Here is a 15103-nt window from a genome sequence, read left to right on the forward strand (position 1 = left end):
AACATGATACCTTTTACTTATGGAAGTAATCCATAGACGATAACAAAAAAAACCAGGTAAAATAAATTCAACCTTCTACAGTGCAATACTTTTTCCTATGCTGTAGAAGCCAATAACACACACACTTGCCATGACTTGATTAAGTGCGGCTCCTGTGGTTAGATCAGCAAAAATACTGATACATAGATTGATAAAAGAAATAATGCAACTGACTCACATCTTTACTGGTGACCTACCTTATAGACCCTGACATTTCTCCTGAGTAAGCCGTTTACACTCCAGAGCACATGGGGATTTAGAATAAAATGAAAACTCGAGAAGCAAAGAGTCAGAGACTTCAGACGTTTTATGTTACGTTAGTTTTTTTTTTTAATTTTTTGATCCATGTAGAGAGAAAATCCCCTGCTGTTAATCCATGTTTCAGAACAGACCGAAGACGTCTAATGGCTAAAACATCTATATTTTAAGCTCCTTTTTGTAGATGGAGATAATGAGGGATTAGACCAATAAATTCTATTTAAAGTTGGCTCATGTAGGGAGGGGATTTTCTACTTTATGATAGTGCGTCACAATAAACTATACACCTTAAGATCATCAGTGGAATGTTACATACTTAATGAAGCCCTTTGACCATAACAGGTCCTTATCGGTAACATTTTTTTGTGTTTAAGGAGATTTGCTCTGTGATGGAACATGACATCACCAGTCGTTGTTTAGGTTTTTTAGATTCAACACAAATGTTGAATATTTGCTCTTCCTGGTCTCATGGATATTGATGTTTGCTTCATCATTTGGGATTTGAAACTGGCATGAATGACATGATGTATTTTACTTTTTAAATTGCAATTGGCATTTTCTTCAGTTTTAAAATAGCCAGTTACAAAAAAAATAGATTAATATTGTTAAAATAGGTCAAATTCAGGCTAATTTTTTAAAGTAATTATTGTGTGTTACAATGAACAGTGCACCGAAAGATCATCAGTGGATCATCACTTACGTACGTCGGCCCTTTGGCCTCAATTAAGCAGCGAAGAAACAAAACACATGCATTGACAAAACCTTTGACCTGCTGCAATATGCAGAGCTGAGCCATTGATGTATCCAGTCTCCATCCATGTTTTTAGTTATTATGCTTCACCTCTATGTTGTATCCTCCCATAGCTACAGTATTATTTGATTTTGGTAATGGGGGTTGGGATTTGACCCATTTTAGAGAGCGATACAGACACAATACCTCAAAGCTATTCTGTAAGATGCAGTACCTTTTTGTTAAAAATGATAATAATAAGCATACCATTTTTTTTTTTGATTATGCTGCTGTTTTAGTTGCTTGTGTGCACTGAAACATCCTCTTCACATCCTCCTCTTTGTTTTCATCACGTTGTGGGAGGGACTTGTGAGTAGCCAGTGACATCTGTCTCTCGCTCTCTCTTTTATCCCAGACAGCCAATGAGAAGCATGCTCTGCTGTCACATGTCAGTGTCATGGGCTACAGTCCCCATACCCTCTCTCATGTTGTTGATATGCAAAGGCTGCAGTGAGTAGACCCAGTCTCATGAGTATAGTTCACACATACGGGAAACAGATACAGTATCTATGTGTCCTTCTAAGAATATATTCTATAGTGTCTTGTCTTATTTAATCCGAATTTCATCATAAGAGAAGCATCGTGGCCATTAATGGAAGTTTTTATGTGCGACTCTAACTGATGTTATTACAGCTTTTTTCCCCTTAAATTCTACGAAGGTCTCTTGTGACAAAATAACATTGTGTAACCATGAGCAGCTATACAGTGAGTGGTTCTTATTCCTTTGAGCTACATGCTCAAGAATATCCACTCTGTGGTAGTGAGAGCCATATGTTAATAGTAGTGGATCACTTAATTTGCTGTACTTCCTGATAGGATAGTTAGTTAGGATAGGAAGTTCTACTCCACCGTAAGGTCATGCTCTAAATTTAAAGTCCCAGTAAAGCAAATGCGTGAGATTATTTTCTTCACACATTGTTATTACATGTTAGAAAATAGTGGCTGAGAACATGTGGAAAAACTAAATAATGATGGAGTAAAAAAGAAGAATACAAGATTTTTGGCATGTCCAAAATATGGCTCGATGACACGCTGGAGCCATAATTAGCATAACTCCTCCTCCAACATTTATCAGCAGTTTAATCTTTTACTTGTAAGTAACTTCACCTGATCTTACACTACTGCCTTTAACCAGAATGTGTGTGGCTGTGTATTAGGAGGACAATGGACTCACATAAACGCTTTGGGACCAATGCAAATCATCGCCGCTTATATGTTTATTGAATGAGTATGTGTTAATGTCTTTTGTCTCCTCCAGTGGACACACCCCCAGCGTCTCAGACAGGAGGATGATGCTGAATTTTCCATTTGCATGATTTAAAACCTCAATTTTAAACACACAAACACATTTTTCTGTGGGGCGATAAAGTCAGAAGAGATATTTTTTTATCACTTTATGGGGATTTTTTTGTGGTAAATTATCTTAGTTGTTTCAGTCTGGACCAAAATGATGGACTGGCCAGAATTTGCTGTATCAGTGTATCACAATAATGTTTTTTTTTTTATTTATAAGTTAGTTGTTATTCGTTGTTGCAGCTTATTTTTCTGGCGACATTACATAACCTAACATTGAAAATAGACATTTGGTGCAAGGGACTTGGCAACACACTCAATTCACAGACATTTGGTCTGTATAAGGAAAACTAGTTTAACAGGAAACATAGAAAACATATAAAAATTAAAATAGAAACAATCGGAACGACACAATTGCAATAGACAGATTGTACTTTCCTTAAATAAAAACTGTGATGAGAGGAGATGCAAGTCTTAAAAAAGATTTACCACGTTTAATAATTTATCGTCCCCTGTGTTTGTATGGTGGCCGCGACCGAGATGGGAGAAGAGTGGGGATGAAAACTGTGTGGAGTGAAACATAAATGGATGCTGTGCACTTGCTGCACTTTGCTGTCCCGGACACCCACTGGTGTTCTGTACTGTGTGTTGCCCTGCATGCGTGAAGCCTCACCCTTCTTTCCTCTGTCTCTATCGCCCAGCCATAGGCAGCTGGTACTGAGCAGAGGTATTCATCCATTCCTGCTCCCTCCTTTATTCCTGCTGTCCTGGCTGCTCTCTCTACTTCCTTCTACCCCCCTCCTCCCCTCTCACCCCTCCCTCCTCCATCTCCTCCTCCTCCTCCTGTCTCAACCTCCTTTCCACTGTCATTTCCCTCTTGTTCATATGTCCCAGTGAGACGTCACGGACTGTGCATGCGTCTGCGTGTGTGCACATAGAGGATGGCTCAGTGTTCAGGTGCAGGAGACGAGCTTTGGGAACCAGTCAACAAACAAGCAGCTGGACCAGTCTGTTTACCCAGAGGACAGAGCTCTTGGCTGGGCTAGGAGCTGGAGATTGAGCCACTCTATTAATGCACCTGTAACTGAATGGTTTTTATATATTTTTCTTAATCGAGAGGACAATCTGATCATCAAACTGTGGACCATATAAATATTTAGTTTTTGTATTTCCTATCACTGGCACTTATTTAGCACTTTGAGCAACAGAGCAGTGGAGTCAGCTGCCGTATCTCAGCAGAGGATCTTGAGGAGGAGACAGAGTCCAGGTTCTGTCCTGCCCTAGACTGGACCTCTGCATCTGCCTAGTGTGGAGTGGATTGCTGCTGAGAGAGATAAGGAACAATAGAAAGAGGGGAAGCTTTTAAACGACCAGAGGAAAATCCTTTCTGGACAATCTCCCTCTCAGATACCTGTGAGGGCTGCCTTTCTGACAGCTGAGGAGAAGCTGAGGAACAAAAAAGATCATTAAGAGCGAAGAAACAAAAGGCTACAGGGGAGACTCGGGGAGGTCCTCGCATCATACCTCCATTCATCCCCCGTTTTCCCACCTGTGAGGATTAATTGGACTGGATCAGCATGGCGCATGCCGCCTCGCAGCTGAAGAAAAAGGCAGATGAGAACCTCAATGCTGTGGAAGACGAGAAGGAGAAGAAGAAGGCGGCGAGGAAGCGCTCGCGCGAAGTGAAGAAAAAGGTAGAGGAGGAATGGATGGAGGATTTTGGAAGGCGTCTGAGGGAGGCAGAGAGAGAGAGAAAGGGGGGCGAGGAAGGGATTGAAAGAGCACGGGGCAGAAAGAAAGGAATGGGACACATTGGTCTAGCTGAGCTTTTGTCATGGTGCAGCCTCACACACATGCTCTCACGCACATACACACACACAGCAGAATTAGAGGGGTGGTCCCATTGGGAATACTGAGGGGGGGGGGGGGGGGCAGGTTGGTTGAAACAGACAGAGTGAGATGGATGAGTAGAGAGCATGGACTGGGAAAAGAAAATAATCAAGGAATCAGCTATAGTAGACACACAGACTTATATTTTAGGCAGCTGTGTGTGTGTTGGTCCTTCTTAAAAAAAAGTCCTTAGTTCTTTAGCAAAGAAAAGAAGCTCCTTGATGAAGAAAAATCATCTCTTTTTCATATTTATAGCGGTGTGTGTAAGGCTTTGTGCCCCATTTGCATATAAACTGTCTTTGAAAGTAACTGTCCTGATGCCAGAGACATCAGCAGTCACACCCTGCGGTTTCTCTCTCTCTCTCTCTCTCTCTCTGAGTGTGTGTGTGTGTGTGTGTGTGTCTGCGTGCATGTGTGTGCGCGTACATACGTCACCGTACACAAGTCGAATCGATACATCCGACTTCAAAATCGATAACCTTTTCACGTCAATGACAACTTCACGTGATGAAATCCAAACATCGCAGCCAACGGTCGTGTGTTGTTTGAGTGTCTTCATACTTTTTTCGACCTATTTTTTTTGTTGTTTTTTTTGCTTATTCTTCAAATCGTCTGCATGCACCAGTTTGTGCGCATGTTGACTGTACGGTCGCGTATGCGTGCGTCCGTGTGTGTCCGTGCCGATCAGCCCCGAGGTCATCATTAGTCCAGGGTTAGCCACCTGTCACGGAGAATCAATAGCAGTCATCTCATTTCCATCAAGGTCAGAGTGGAGAGGTGACCTCCTGTGGTTTGTGAGTAGTTAAGACCCAAAGACAAAAAAAGGGGAAAACACCATCTGATTATTGGTGGGGGGGGCTACAACTAGTACGATTTAAAATACTCCTTATATTAGTGCACTTTTCACTCTACCACATGTATCACTTGTGCCACTTTATGTCCTTCTGAACCTATCACATGGCTTAAAGGGCCCATATTATGCAAAATCAACTTTTTAATCATTTTAATACTTATATTTGGGACTTTGGAGGACACACCAGTCCCCAAAATGTGAAAAACCAAGACTCAGTCATGTTTTAGTGGTTCCCCCTAGTGTAGAAAAATAATTTGAGGCACAGATTAAAGGCATTAAATAAAGAATGATTAAAGGAATGTCCAAACATGTAATACACATTTAGAGGACATATTAAAAAAAGGGCCCTGGCACCAAAACTAGAATTTATCTTTTTTATTAAGGTCAATTGATTTTTTACTGTTTATTCCTCTGCTTGTGTTATTAGTAATCATTTTTTGAAGCAACTGTAATATTTATTAGTTAATTTATAAAGTTAAACTTTGTTTTAAGCATTTAAATATGGTTATTTATGTATTTAACCATAATTAGATATTAGCCAGACTTATTCTGCAAGTTTCTCCTCACTTTTTTGTTAAAAATGCATAATTTTGAAAGTTAAATTCCACATTGGATTCTCTCCTTGCTTCCACCACCACAAGAGTCGTGAGTCTTTGTAGAACAGCCCACGAATGCAGCAGTTAATGATGATCTGTTATAAATCTACGCGCCGTCATTACGTAGTCTATTCAAATTTGACTGAATGTGAATCGTGTGAATGTGGACGGCGGAGGAGGAGGCAGGAGGCAGGAGGCCTGTGACCTTGACGGCACAATCTGTCCTTTCAGCCAAAGATTCACTGCTCGCTCCTCCGTCAGCGGCAACAGGTGAGAGAGACGTGTTGCTGTGGTAATGTGTGCGTCAGGTGACATCAGCAGTTTCCCCCCGTTTGTTTGTAGCGTAATGGAGGATATCGGCTATCTTGATCTATAATGCAGTCCCAGGACAGTTCTTGGCACCAGAAATAATACCTCCCTCACGTTATGTCACCTCAATTACCTTTCTTTCCCCTTTCTCACCTCATGTTACCTCATCTCACTCTCTCTCCTCCTCTAATCTTAAGTGTCATTTCTGTTGATGCTCTCATGAAATGTAATGTAACTTATAGTCACTTTTAAACATATTAGAGGTCAACGTTGGATGTTTTTATCTTTTTAGCCGAGCGTCAGATCAATACGATGTCTGAAAGCTGAGAGGAGAGGTCGGTGTAAACAAGTCTACTGGCTATGTGCAAAGTTTATATAATAATATAATAATTTCTTTATGACGCACACACACATTTCTCCTTTTTACATACAGTATACCTTGTATTGAACATGCATTAAGCAGCGGCCGGTGCTGTGTGATGTTTTGATGCCTCTTACGGGAAGCTTGGGGAAACAGGAGCATTAGAGCACCACTGAGACCATGTGGCTGCCAAGCTATTAGTATATACATGCTGCAAAGATTGAAGTATACAGGTCATGTTGCACTTTTATGCTGAACATCATGTCTGCTGTAGTGTTGTGGTTCCTTTCAGGTAAACTTACTTCTTCATTAAAGGGCAAGTGCTGCACAACTGAGTGCGTTGGTGACTTGCACAAACTAACTGCAGGCTTATATCATGTTCTTCAATGTCCAGAGCATGCTGGGGAATTCTCCTCCTTTATTTAGTGTACCATGAATGTGTATTATGGTCTGTGGGGCTGACCCTCCCGTGAAGCAGAGTAATATGGCTTTCAGTAGGGGGATTGAAATTGGCAACAGGACAAAAATCAGTGTGTGTGTGTGTGTGTGTGTGTGTGTAACCAAACTGGCTCGGAGGCAGACAGCGAAAATGAAAACACTACTCAGTCGGAACTGTTGGCATCATTTTCCCCTTCGGTATTTCCATCGTCGTCATCATTCTGGACCGGCGCTCATAGTTTTTTAGCGATGGCGAGACTCCAGACGGTGACGGTGGCGGTGGGCGCCCTCACCTGACCTCCACCGTGTCCTTAGTCTCAGCTAAATACACACACACATTAGTACATGAGGACACTAACATGGAGGGAGCAAAGAGCAGATTATTTACTGTAAAGTAGGGCTCCCTCAGAATGGAAGTATACTATACTTCAAATTTAGTGGCCAAATTATTATATTTCACGTTATTCATATGACTCCATTTTACACAATGTTGACATTGAAGTTGTTGAGTATCCCTCTGCCAGAAATTGCTTTAGTGTCAAACCACATAAAGATATCATTCACCACTTCACTAAAAGAGAGGTCAGGATTAAATAAGGAGCAAAGGTCATTTGTGTGATTGACAGCCAGGGGTGTTTGATGTGTTTTGAAGTGAGAGTTTTGAAGCAGTCCGAGGGGACGGAGATACATACAGTAAATGCTGCTTCTGGTGAGGTTTATTTTTAGGAAGGACTCAATTCTGGCATTTTTTTTCTTCTCTCATCTCCTCTGCACCCCCCCCCCCCCCCATTTACCCGTATCTCTCTTCATCTTTATGCCCCCCCTTCCTTCCTTCACAGCCCTTCCTCCCTCCCTCCCTGCTTCTGTCAGCTGGCTGTATTGTTCTGCCACGCTTTTGGGATGGGGGGCGGAGGTTGACACACACACATGCACAATACAATTCTTGTATAGCATTTTTAATGAGGACAGCCTACATCATCACAACTAACCTTAACCCTTAACCCTTAACCTATACTTAATTCTCACCCCTAAAAGCACATTTTAACCCTCTAAAAGCCTTTTGAAGTTGTGAGGACCCAGCAAAAATGTCCTCACATGGACAAAATGCCCTCATAAACATAGTTTGAATCAAAATTTCTGTGTACACACACACACACACACACACACAGACAGAGGTCCCTTGTGAGCAGGCATTGTACCACATTAATCCCCTGACACTTCTTTAAGCCAAGATTCTTATATGAAGCCTCTTTATTCTTCGTGCTCTACAGCCAGTGTCTATATCCTTTTGTCCTCTGCTTCACTAAACCTACTCTACTGCCCATCCTTATATTCTTGCATGTCTTTTCTTTTCTTTTGCATTTATATATATACCCCTGTATACATTTGGAACAGTTTTGATTCAAAAACGGTGGTGATTTGGAGTTGCATGCATGATATGCAGGTGTTTATTAGCAGCGTTGCTGATCGATTGATCGATTTATTATCGTGTCGTGCATGGAGAATTTGTCCAATTGGCGAGACCAGTGAACGCAAATCGACAGACAGTGCTAAAGGAGTTAACAAACAAAGGTAGCCAACTACATTTTAAACCTTTAAAAAAATCAATTATATTCTCTCCTCATCAGGTCATTATAATATTTCTGGGTTTTGCGAATACATATCAATCAGTAAAGGTGTTCTTAGGTCATCATAGAGAGGACAAGTGTGACTCATTCTCAATTTCACCTTCATTAACGTTTTTATCTGCCTACTTCAAGGGCGAGGGGAAGGATTAGTGTTACTTAAGTGAGCGACTCATAAATTCACTTTAACGTAAGGCTCGGCACGATAACTATGCTTGGTTTTAATATGTTATGTTCTTAATTTGGGTTTTAACAAAATGTCTAATGGTGATTTATTTGTTTCTTTTGACTCTAATGGTTGATTCGCTGCAGACATTTACAAACCACAACTTTAGTCTGACAATATAATCCAACTGTTATTATGAAGACGCAGCTCAGAGTAGGTTTACGTTAGGTGCTAATTTAATTCCGTGCTCATATTCCTCTTCCGAGTATGATTTAATTCAGTTTACATCTCATTTGTCTCCATTCGGTCGGAATGAGACCGTTATTATCCACGTAAAGATGCTTAGATGAGCTAATGTGAGAACTGTCTCTCTAGTTTCTTTCCTCACTTATCAAGCTCACAAACGATCACCTTTGTGGTTATTTGAAGAACGCAGAGTCAGAATTATGATAGCTGGAGCACGAGCCCGGAGTACCAGATGCCAAAACTGTTCCGCCTGACAACAAACCAGTAACGCAACTGAGGGAAAGAGCGTTATGAATTATGTAATGACTCCATTACGGAGCAGAGGGGCAACGACGGCAGAGAGGAAACCGAGAGAGACGGGATGAGAAGCAGGGATGGAGGAGAGGAACGTGTGTGTGTGTGTGTGTGTGTGTGTGTGTGTGTGTGTGTGGAGAGAAGAGGCAGACGATGAGGGATGTAATGTGTTTCATGGCACCCTCGTGGCAGAAAGCTGCAATGTTTTCTGTAATAAGGCTCCGTATGAGGGGGTTGCTGAGCCAGAGTATTGGTGCAGAGGCCTTCAAGCATTGTGATTGGTGGATGGGGAAGACGAGAAAGGGGTTGCAAATAGGAGATGGGGGGGCAATAAGGCGGGGGGTGGGGGGCTGGGGGTGAAATCTAATTAAAATAAAGGGGAATTAGAGAAAGCACATGGAGGGAAGATGGAGTTAGATGAAGGAGCACAGCTGTGGGAGTGAGGGGGCTTACGAGTGGCAGGAGAAAAGAGGAGGAAACTGTGGAGTGAGAGAGAGAGAGAGAGAATGGCAGAGAAGATGAGGATATTGTTAGTTAGGCTTCTTATCCTCCGCTTTCTCTGCAGTGGAAGATCGACACTAAGAACTGGGACATTCCACACACACACACACACACACACACACACACACACACACACACACACACACACACACACACACACACACACACACACACACACACACACACTGCTCTCAGTAGATTTATCCCATCCTGTCTTCTCATTTTCACTGAACACACACCATTGTTGTTGTTCTTTTGGTCCATGGCAGATTGGTGTTTGGTATGACATCACACCATAGAATGAATTAATCTGACTATAATGACTCACGTCCTTGATTATATGACAACTATAGGCAGCTTAGGTGGGTTTTGAGGGAGAGTTAGAATATGGAAAATGTAGGACTGTGAATTGTTCCAACCAGACAAAAACGGGGACATATTATGAGCAGTAAATCAAAAGAGTGTTAACTTGTCACATGTGTAGTATGAGCAGGTAAATGTAATTCAATTTTTTGGGGGGAAAACACTAGAATTTTTCATTAAATTGGGAAAGAGGATCCCCTGATGTTTCAGCCCTCCTGGCAGTGGGTGAGGTGTTGTGTGTAGCACAAGTTTCAGCACAGGAGTCACGACATAGGCAGAGTGTGTGTGTGTGTGTGTGTGTGTGTGTGTGGGTGGGAGACAATGAAGGAGTGTCGGTGTGTGTGTCGCAGACATTTTGAAGGTGAGCACAAGGGAGGAGACCTGCCTGGATCAGACAGGAATAGACAGACCGAGGTAAAAGACAGAGAGAGAGAGGGAAGGACAGTCTTAATCAGCTCTTGGCAGCGATGCTTGAAACAATCAAAGTATTGACGGCACCGACTAAAACTGTTGCAGCTTCTAGTAATTGTGCGGTAAAGTAATAATGATTTTCCAAGTGGAGTCCAAGTTGCCAGATGACCTCAATACTCCTGTAACATCAGCCTTTTTCCATTATCTGCATTGTTAAAGTATCGCATTTCCGGGGTTTCTCTCAGAAGATACTTAATATCTTTGAATACTTTTCACTTCATAATAACTCAATTATTAGTTTGATTAAAGAAGGAGGAAAGAATCCAGTCATATGTGGTGCATAATGCTGCCTTTCCATCTTGGCACAGCGCGGCTCGACTCTGTGACTTCGCTTTCGATGCGACGCTCACAAACTAGTGACTTGTAAAGTCGTTGTTTTCGATGAAGTGAATCATTAGAATCAGTTAATTAAAGAGATTTGTTCAGGACGTCCTGCGTGACCTGAGCACCGTCTCCGTGTGACACAGTCACTGAACTGATATACAGCAGCAGGGGGTGATGATGCGGCTCACTGCTCACAGTCACAGGCTTAGTGCTGTCGCTAAATACACTATACTCTTTGAAATAAAAGTAGAACCATATAAGGTTCTTTGGCTTGTCAGCATAGGAGAACCCTTTTTGATTCCAGGTAGAACCTTTTTATAAAGCTTCTACCTGGAACCCTTAGTGATACCAAGAACCCTTTGAAAACCCTTTATTCAGGAAAGGGGTTGTAAAGGGTTCTCTGGATCAAAATGGTTCTTACTGGAACCATTAGTGTTACCAAGAACCCTTGGTAGAGTGTAGACTCCTCTGTTAAAATTACATTTTAGACATTTCCTTGCCAAATGTTGGAGATTAACTCAAGTTTGATTCTTTTGTTGGACATCTTCTGATGACGTCATGCATACTATCGGCACACCTCGCCTGGAACCTCACCAGAGAAGGTACTAAAAAAAAAGTTCCAGGTACCACGTGCTATCTCTAATGGAAAAGCAAAAAAAAAAAAAACGTGCCAAGACCATGTAGTGGAAAAGTTGCATAAGTGTGTTATTGATGCTGGTCCCAAGCTTTAATGGAGAGGGTTAAATGAGAAACAGCATCCGGTGTAAAAAGTTTGCCAAATCAACAATATGGATGAGAAACTTTGCTGTGGTTTTGTGAAAATAAAGAGAGCGGAAACCTCTGCCAAGGCTTAAATGCTTTGTCACCTGTGTTTTTACATTCCAGCACCTGAAACTTTTACAGTTCTGGACCTGCTTAGAACTTTACTCGCTTTATATAGTTACTTCCATCGTACGTAGGTGTGAAATTCATTGTGATATGTTAAGATGTTGCTGCGACGTACGCTCCTGAACTCGTTAAACATACCAAACTGCGTTCAAAGCTGATGAGTTTTGCCCATTATAGAAATGTATTCATTTTTGTGATGTCACAAATCGGAAAAATCACATTGATCTGTAAGAAACTAGAGACAGGAATTTTATTACCGGAAGAACAAACTTCTAGTTAAACCCACGCAGATGAAAACATAACCTTCCTGGCAGAGAAGCAAATTACTTGATAGTGACAAAAAAAAATAAAAAAATACTGCAGTCTTTTTGCAGTAGATTTCATAATTTGCTGCAGCAACAATAACCCTGCGCCCCCCTCCCCCCTTCACAAATGTGAAGTTTAAAGTGTACTGTATTTGAGAAAATCCTGTGGGCGTTTCATAACAGTATGAGCTTTACAAAAAAAAAAAAAATCCTTCTCTCCAACTATTCAGTGGCGTCACTTAAGCACTTTGGAGTTTTTATTTTATTTTTATTTTTATTTATTTTTTTACAAAAAAAAATAATAAAAAAAATAATAATGATGTAACCTATCATTATTCACTTAAATATGAGCATAAATCTGTCCGTTTCCCTTCACTTCATAGTGTACCGGCAGAGAGAGCCCCTTCAGTGCGTCGTTATCCAATCCATTCCACTTGTTCATATAGAGAACGCCCACATCACTGGAAATCCAGTCCACGTTTTCCAGTCTGCGACCTTGCTTGCACTCCTGCAGCGTGTGTGCACCTTGAAGCGCACAGAGCGAATACAGCAGCTTAGCAGAGTGACGTGAATGAAGAATGGACATCAGAAAGTTTTTCAGTAAGTATTCATCACTGCTGCTAGCAACAGTTAGTTAGCTCCAGCCCCCAGCTAACAGCTAACAGCTAACAGCAGAAAGTCCCATGTAATTAATGAACCAAGTGCGCCCTGTTTGAAAAATAAAAACCTAGCTTGTTGTTTTGCGGTCAAAAGTTAAATTCCAGCTCTAAAAGAACAGCTAGCTAGCTAGTTAGCCCTGGTTGTCATTTTTACCATAGACTAAGTTCCGGAGCATCAGCTGTGTTTCTCAATTTACGCATGGATGCACACCGTGCGTCAGGAGCTGAGCTTATTCACGTATGATTATCATCAGTGGATAATAATAATAGTAATAATACAGTATCTTAATATTACTTTAATTTAAGTAACTAAGTAATATTTTTCAGGGCTTGAAATTGCAACCATTTTAGTTACATATGTGCCCAAAATGTAATCTGTGCAAGCAAACAATGTGTTGTGAGGGAAAGTCATGGCATTAGCCTCTATGTTGATCAGTTACTCAGTTTCTCAGTCTTTGTCAGCTGTTTGTGAAATGTTGTGCTGTTGTGCGCTATGTTCGCTCACATCCAGTGCTTCTCTTGGGGGATAAGCATCCCCTGTCCTTAAAACCTAGTGACGCCTCTGTTATCATCTCTTCTTTTCTTTATTTTTTTTAATAAGGAAAACTGAATTGCCTCTTAACTCATGGTCACATCTGTAAAGAAACTCATTATTTTTTCAGTGTGTTTCATAATAAGATAAAGAAACGCAGTGCAGTATGCATATTAGGACATTTAAACAGACATTTTCTGAGTTCACGGTTCAACTGCATGCTTTTTTACTGTACGTCGTGATCAATTATAAGTTCATCGGCTAAAGAAAACTTTAAAGGTGCATTATGTAATAAATCTAAAGCAACTGGCCATAAAATCCTCCTAATATGTCACAGAGACTCAGGAATAATGTTCATAAAACATACTGAACTCACCAACAACAACAGTACAGCCAAAACATTTGCATTAAAAAAATATTTTGCAGACTGCAAATCATGTTTATGTTTTGAAATCATGTTTTGGCATGTGGCGCCACCTACCGCCGTCTACCAATAATTGCAGTCAGTAGAGTCTCTGCTTCCGAGCAACCACGGGTTGCCAGTTACGTCAGAAAACGAAACGTAAAAGACCTCAGTATTTTGAATTTGAATGCAGTAACGGTTTTTGACCACATTCCTACATATGGCACCTTTAAAAAGGTGATTATTCTAAGGCTATTTTGCATTTGCACTGATTTGTAAGCAGATTTATGGATATTCCTTCATGGTGGGAGGGCGGATATATATAATTATACCCTTTGAGGGTTGAAGTCACACCCAAACACACAATTTAACTGTGTCTATAATGAGTCCCCTGTGATAGACTACCAGTCTGTCCAGTGCTGGCATTTATGATTAAAAAAACAGGGTAACGTATCATTCAATGCGATAAAAGTGGCACCAGGCCCATTTTTTTACATCCCAATCTTTCCGGGGGGCCTTTATGTGACAGAGCTGGCCGTGTTTATGACGCTCAGACAAAACAATATATTCCAGTTCCTTTGCCCACATGCGTCTTATCGTGCCTGCCAACTGTACTCTCTCTTACATGTAGGTTTGCTGTGTAACGTTTCAACTGAGCTAATGCAGCGTTTTTTTCACTTTCTTGTCGAGAGTTTATAAGGGTGTCTTAATTTAGGCTTGTCCTCGCCCACTGACTGTGTGCGGAGATGTGCAGCAGCTGAGACTACTGGGGAATCAAAGTGTGTGTTTGGTGGGAGCCAAAAAAACACTGTCCTCATTTACACCCTGCCTTATCAGTATATGCCCATAACTTCCTCTCCTTTTTTGTCTGCTAAATGTCTCTTCTTTTTAATTTGTTGCGGTCTGTCATCACCATCCTCTCATTTCTGCGGCGGCTAGGGATAAACGACTTATAATAATTTGACTGTCTATATTGAAGAATAAATTACAAGTTAAAGCCTCCATGACTGAAAAAAAAAGTGAAGAGATTGCTAGAAATCAAGTTTCCATGAATGCCCACATAATATCTATTTCCCGTGACCATAGCTGCCGTGATGGAAACGTCCGTATCTCGTTCTGTTGTCAGTTTAGTTTTCATTATTATCAGCTGACACGATAAGTGCAGCATTTACTGTAGGATGTTAAAATGGCAGCCCCAGCTCAGTGTCTGCGTCTGGTCGTCGTAGACACGAGGCCGGAGTATCAGCAGAGAGGGGAAGCAGCTATGGCGATGTTGTACATGCGACTGAAGTGCTCTATTGATTTACCGAGCAATTTCTTAATTGCCTGTGTGAGCAATGAGCTGTGAAATAGAACAGAGCGGCTCGCAAGGAACTTCTCTGCAGCTCTTCTTGTCTCTGTCCTGTGTAGTTTTGTCCACTGTGACAGGACATGGAGTCAAAAAACAAACATTTATTCATGGCAAAGGAGTAATTGAGTGGATGTGGATGCTGCTGCAT

At 41.3% G+C, this 15103-nt stretch overlaps 1 protein-coding gene across 1 annotated transcript in view; it reads left to right on the plus strand.

Moving 5' to 3' along the window:
* Nucleotides 1-3957: 3957 nt before the first annotated feature.
* Nucleotides 3958-15103, plus strand: part of LOC310939192 (ankyrin-1-like) — a gene marked incomplete at its 5' end in the record, with an annotated part of 92579 nt that continues 81433 nt past the window's right edge. The window contains one exon of the mRNA XM_083903872.1: nucleotides 3958-4074. Coding sequence (XP_083759998.1) covers nucleotides 3958-4074 — 117 coding nt within the window. The remainder of the gene's footprint in view (nucleotides 4075-15103) is intronic.

Source organism: Microchirus variegatus, assembly GCF_963457635.1.
Source record: "Microchirus variegatus genome assembly, chromosome: 17".
Taxonomy (NCBI): Eukaryota; Metazoa; Chordata; class Actinopteri; order Pleuronectiformes; family Soleidae; genus Microchirus; species Microchirus variegatus.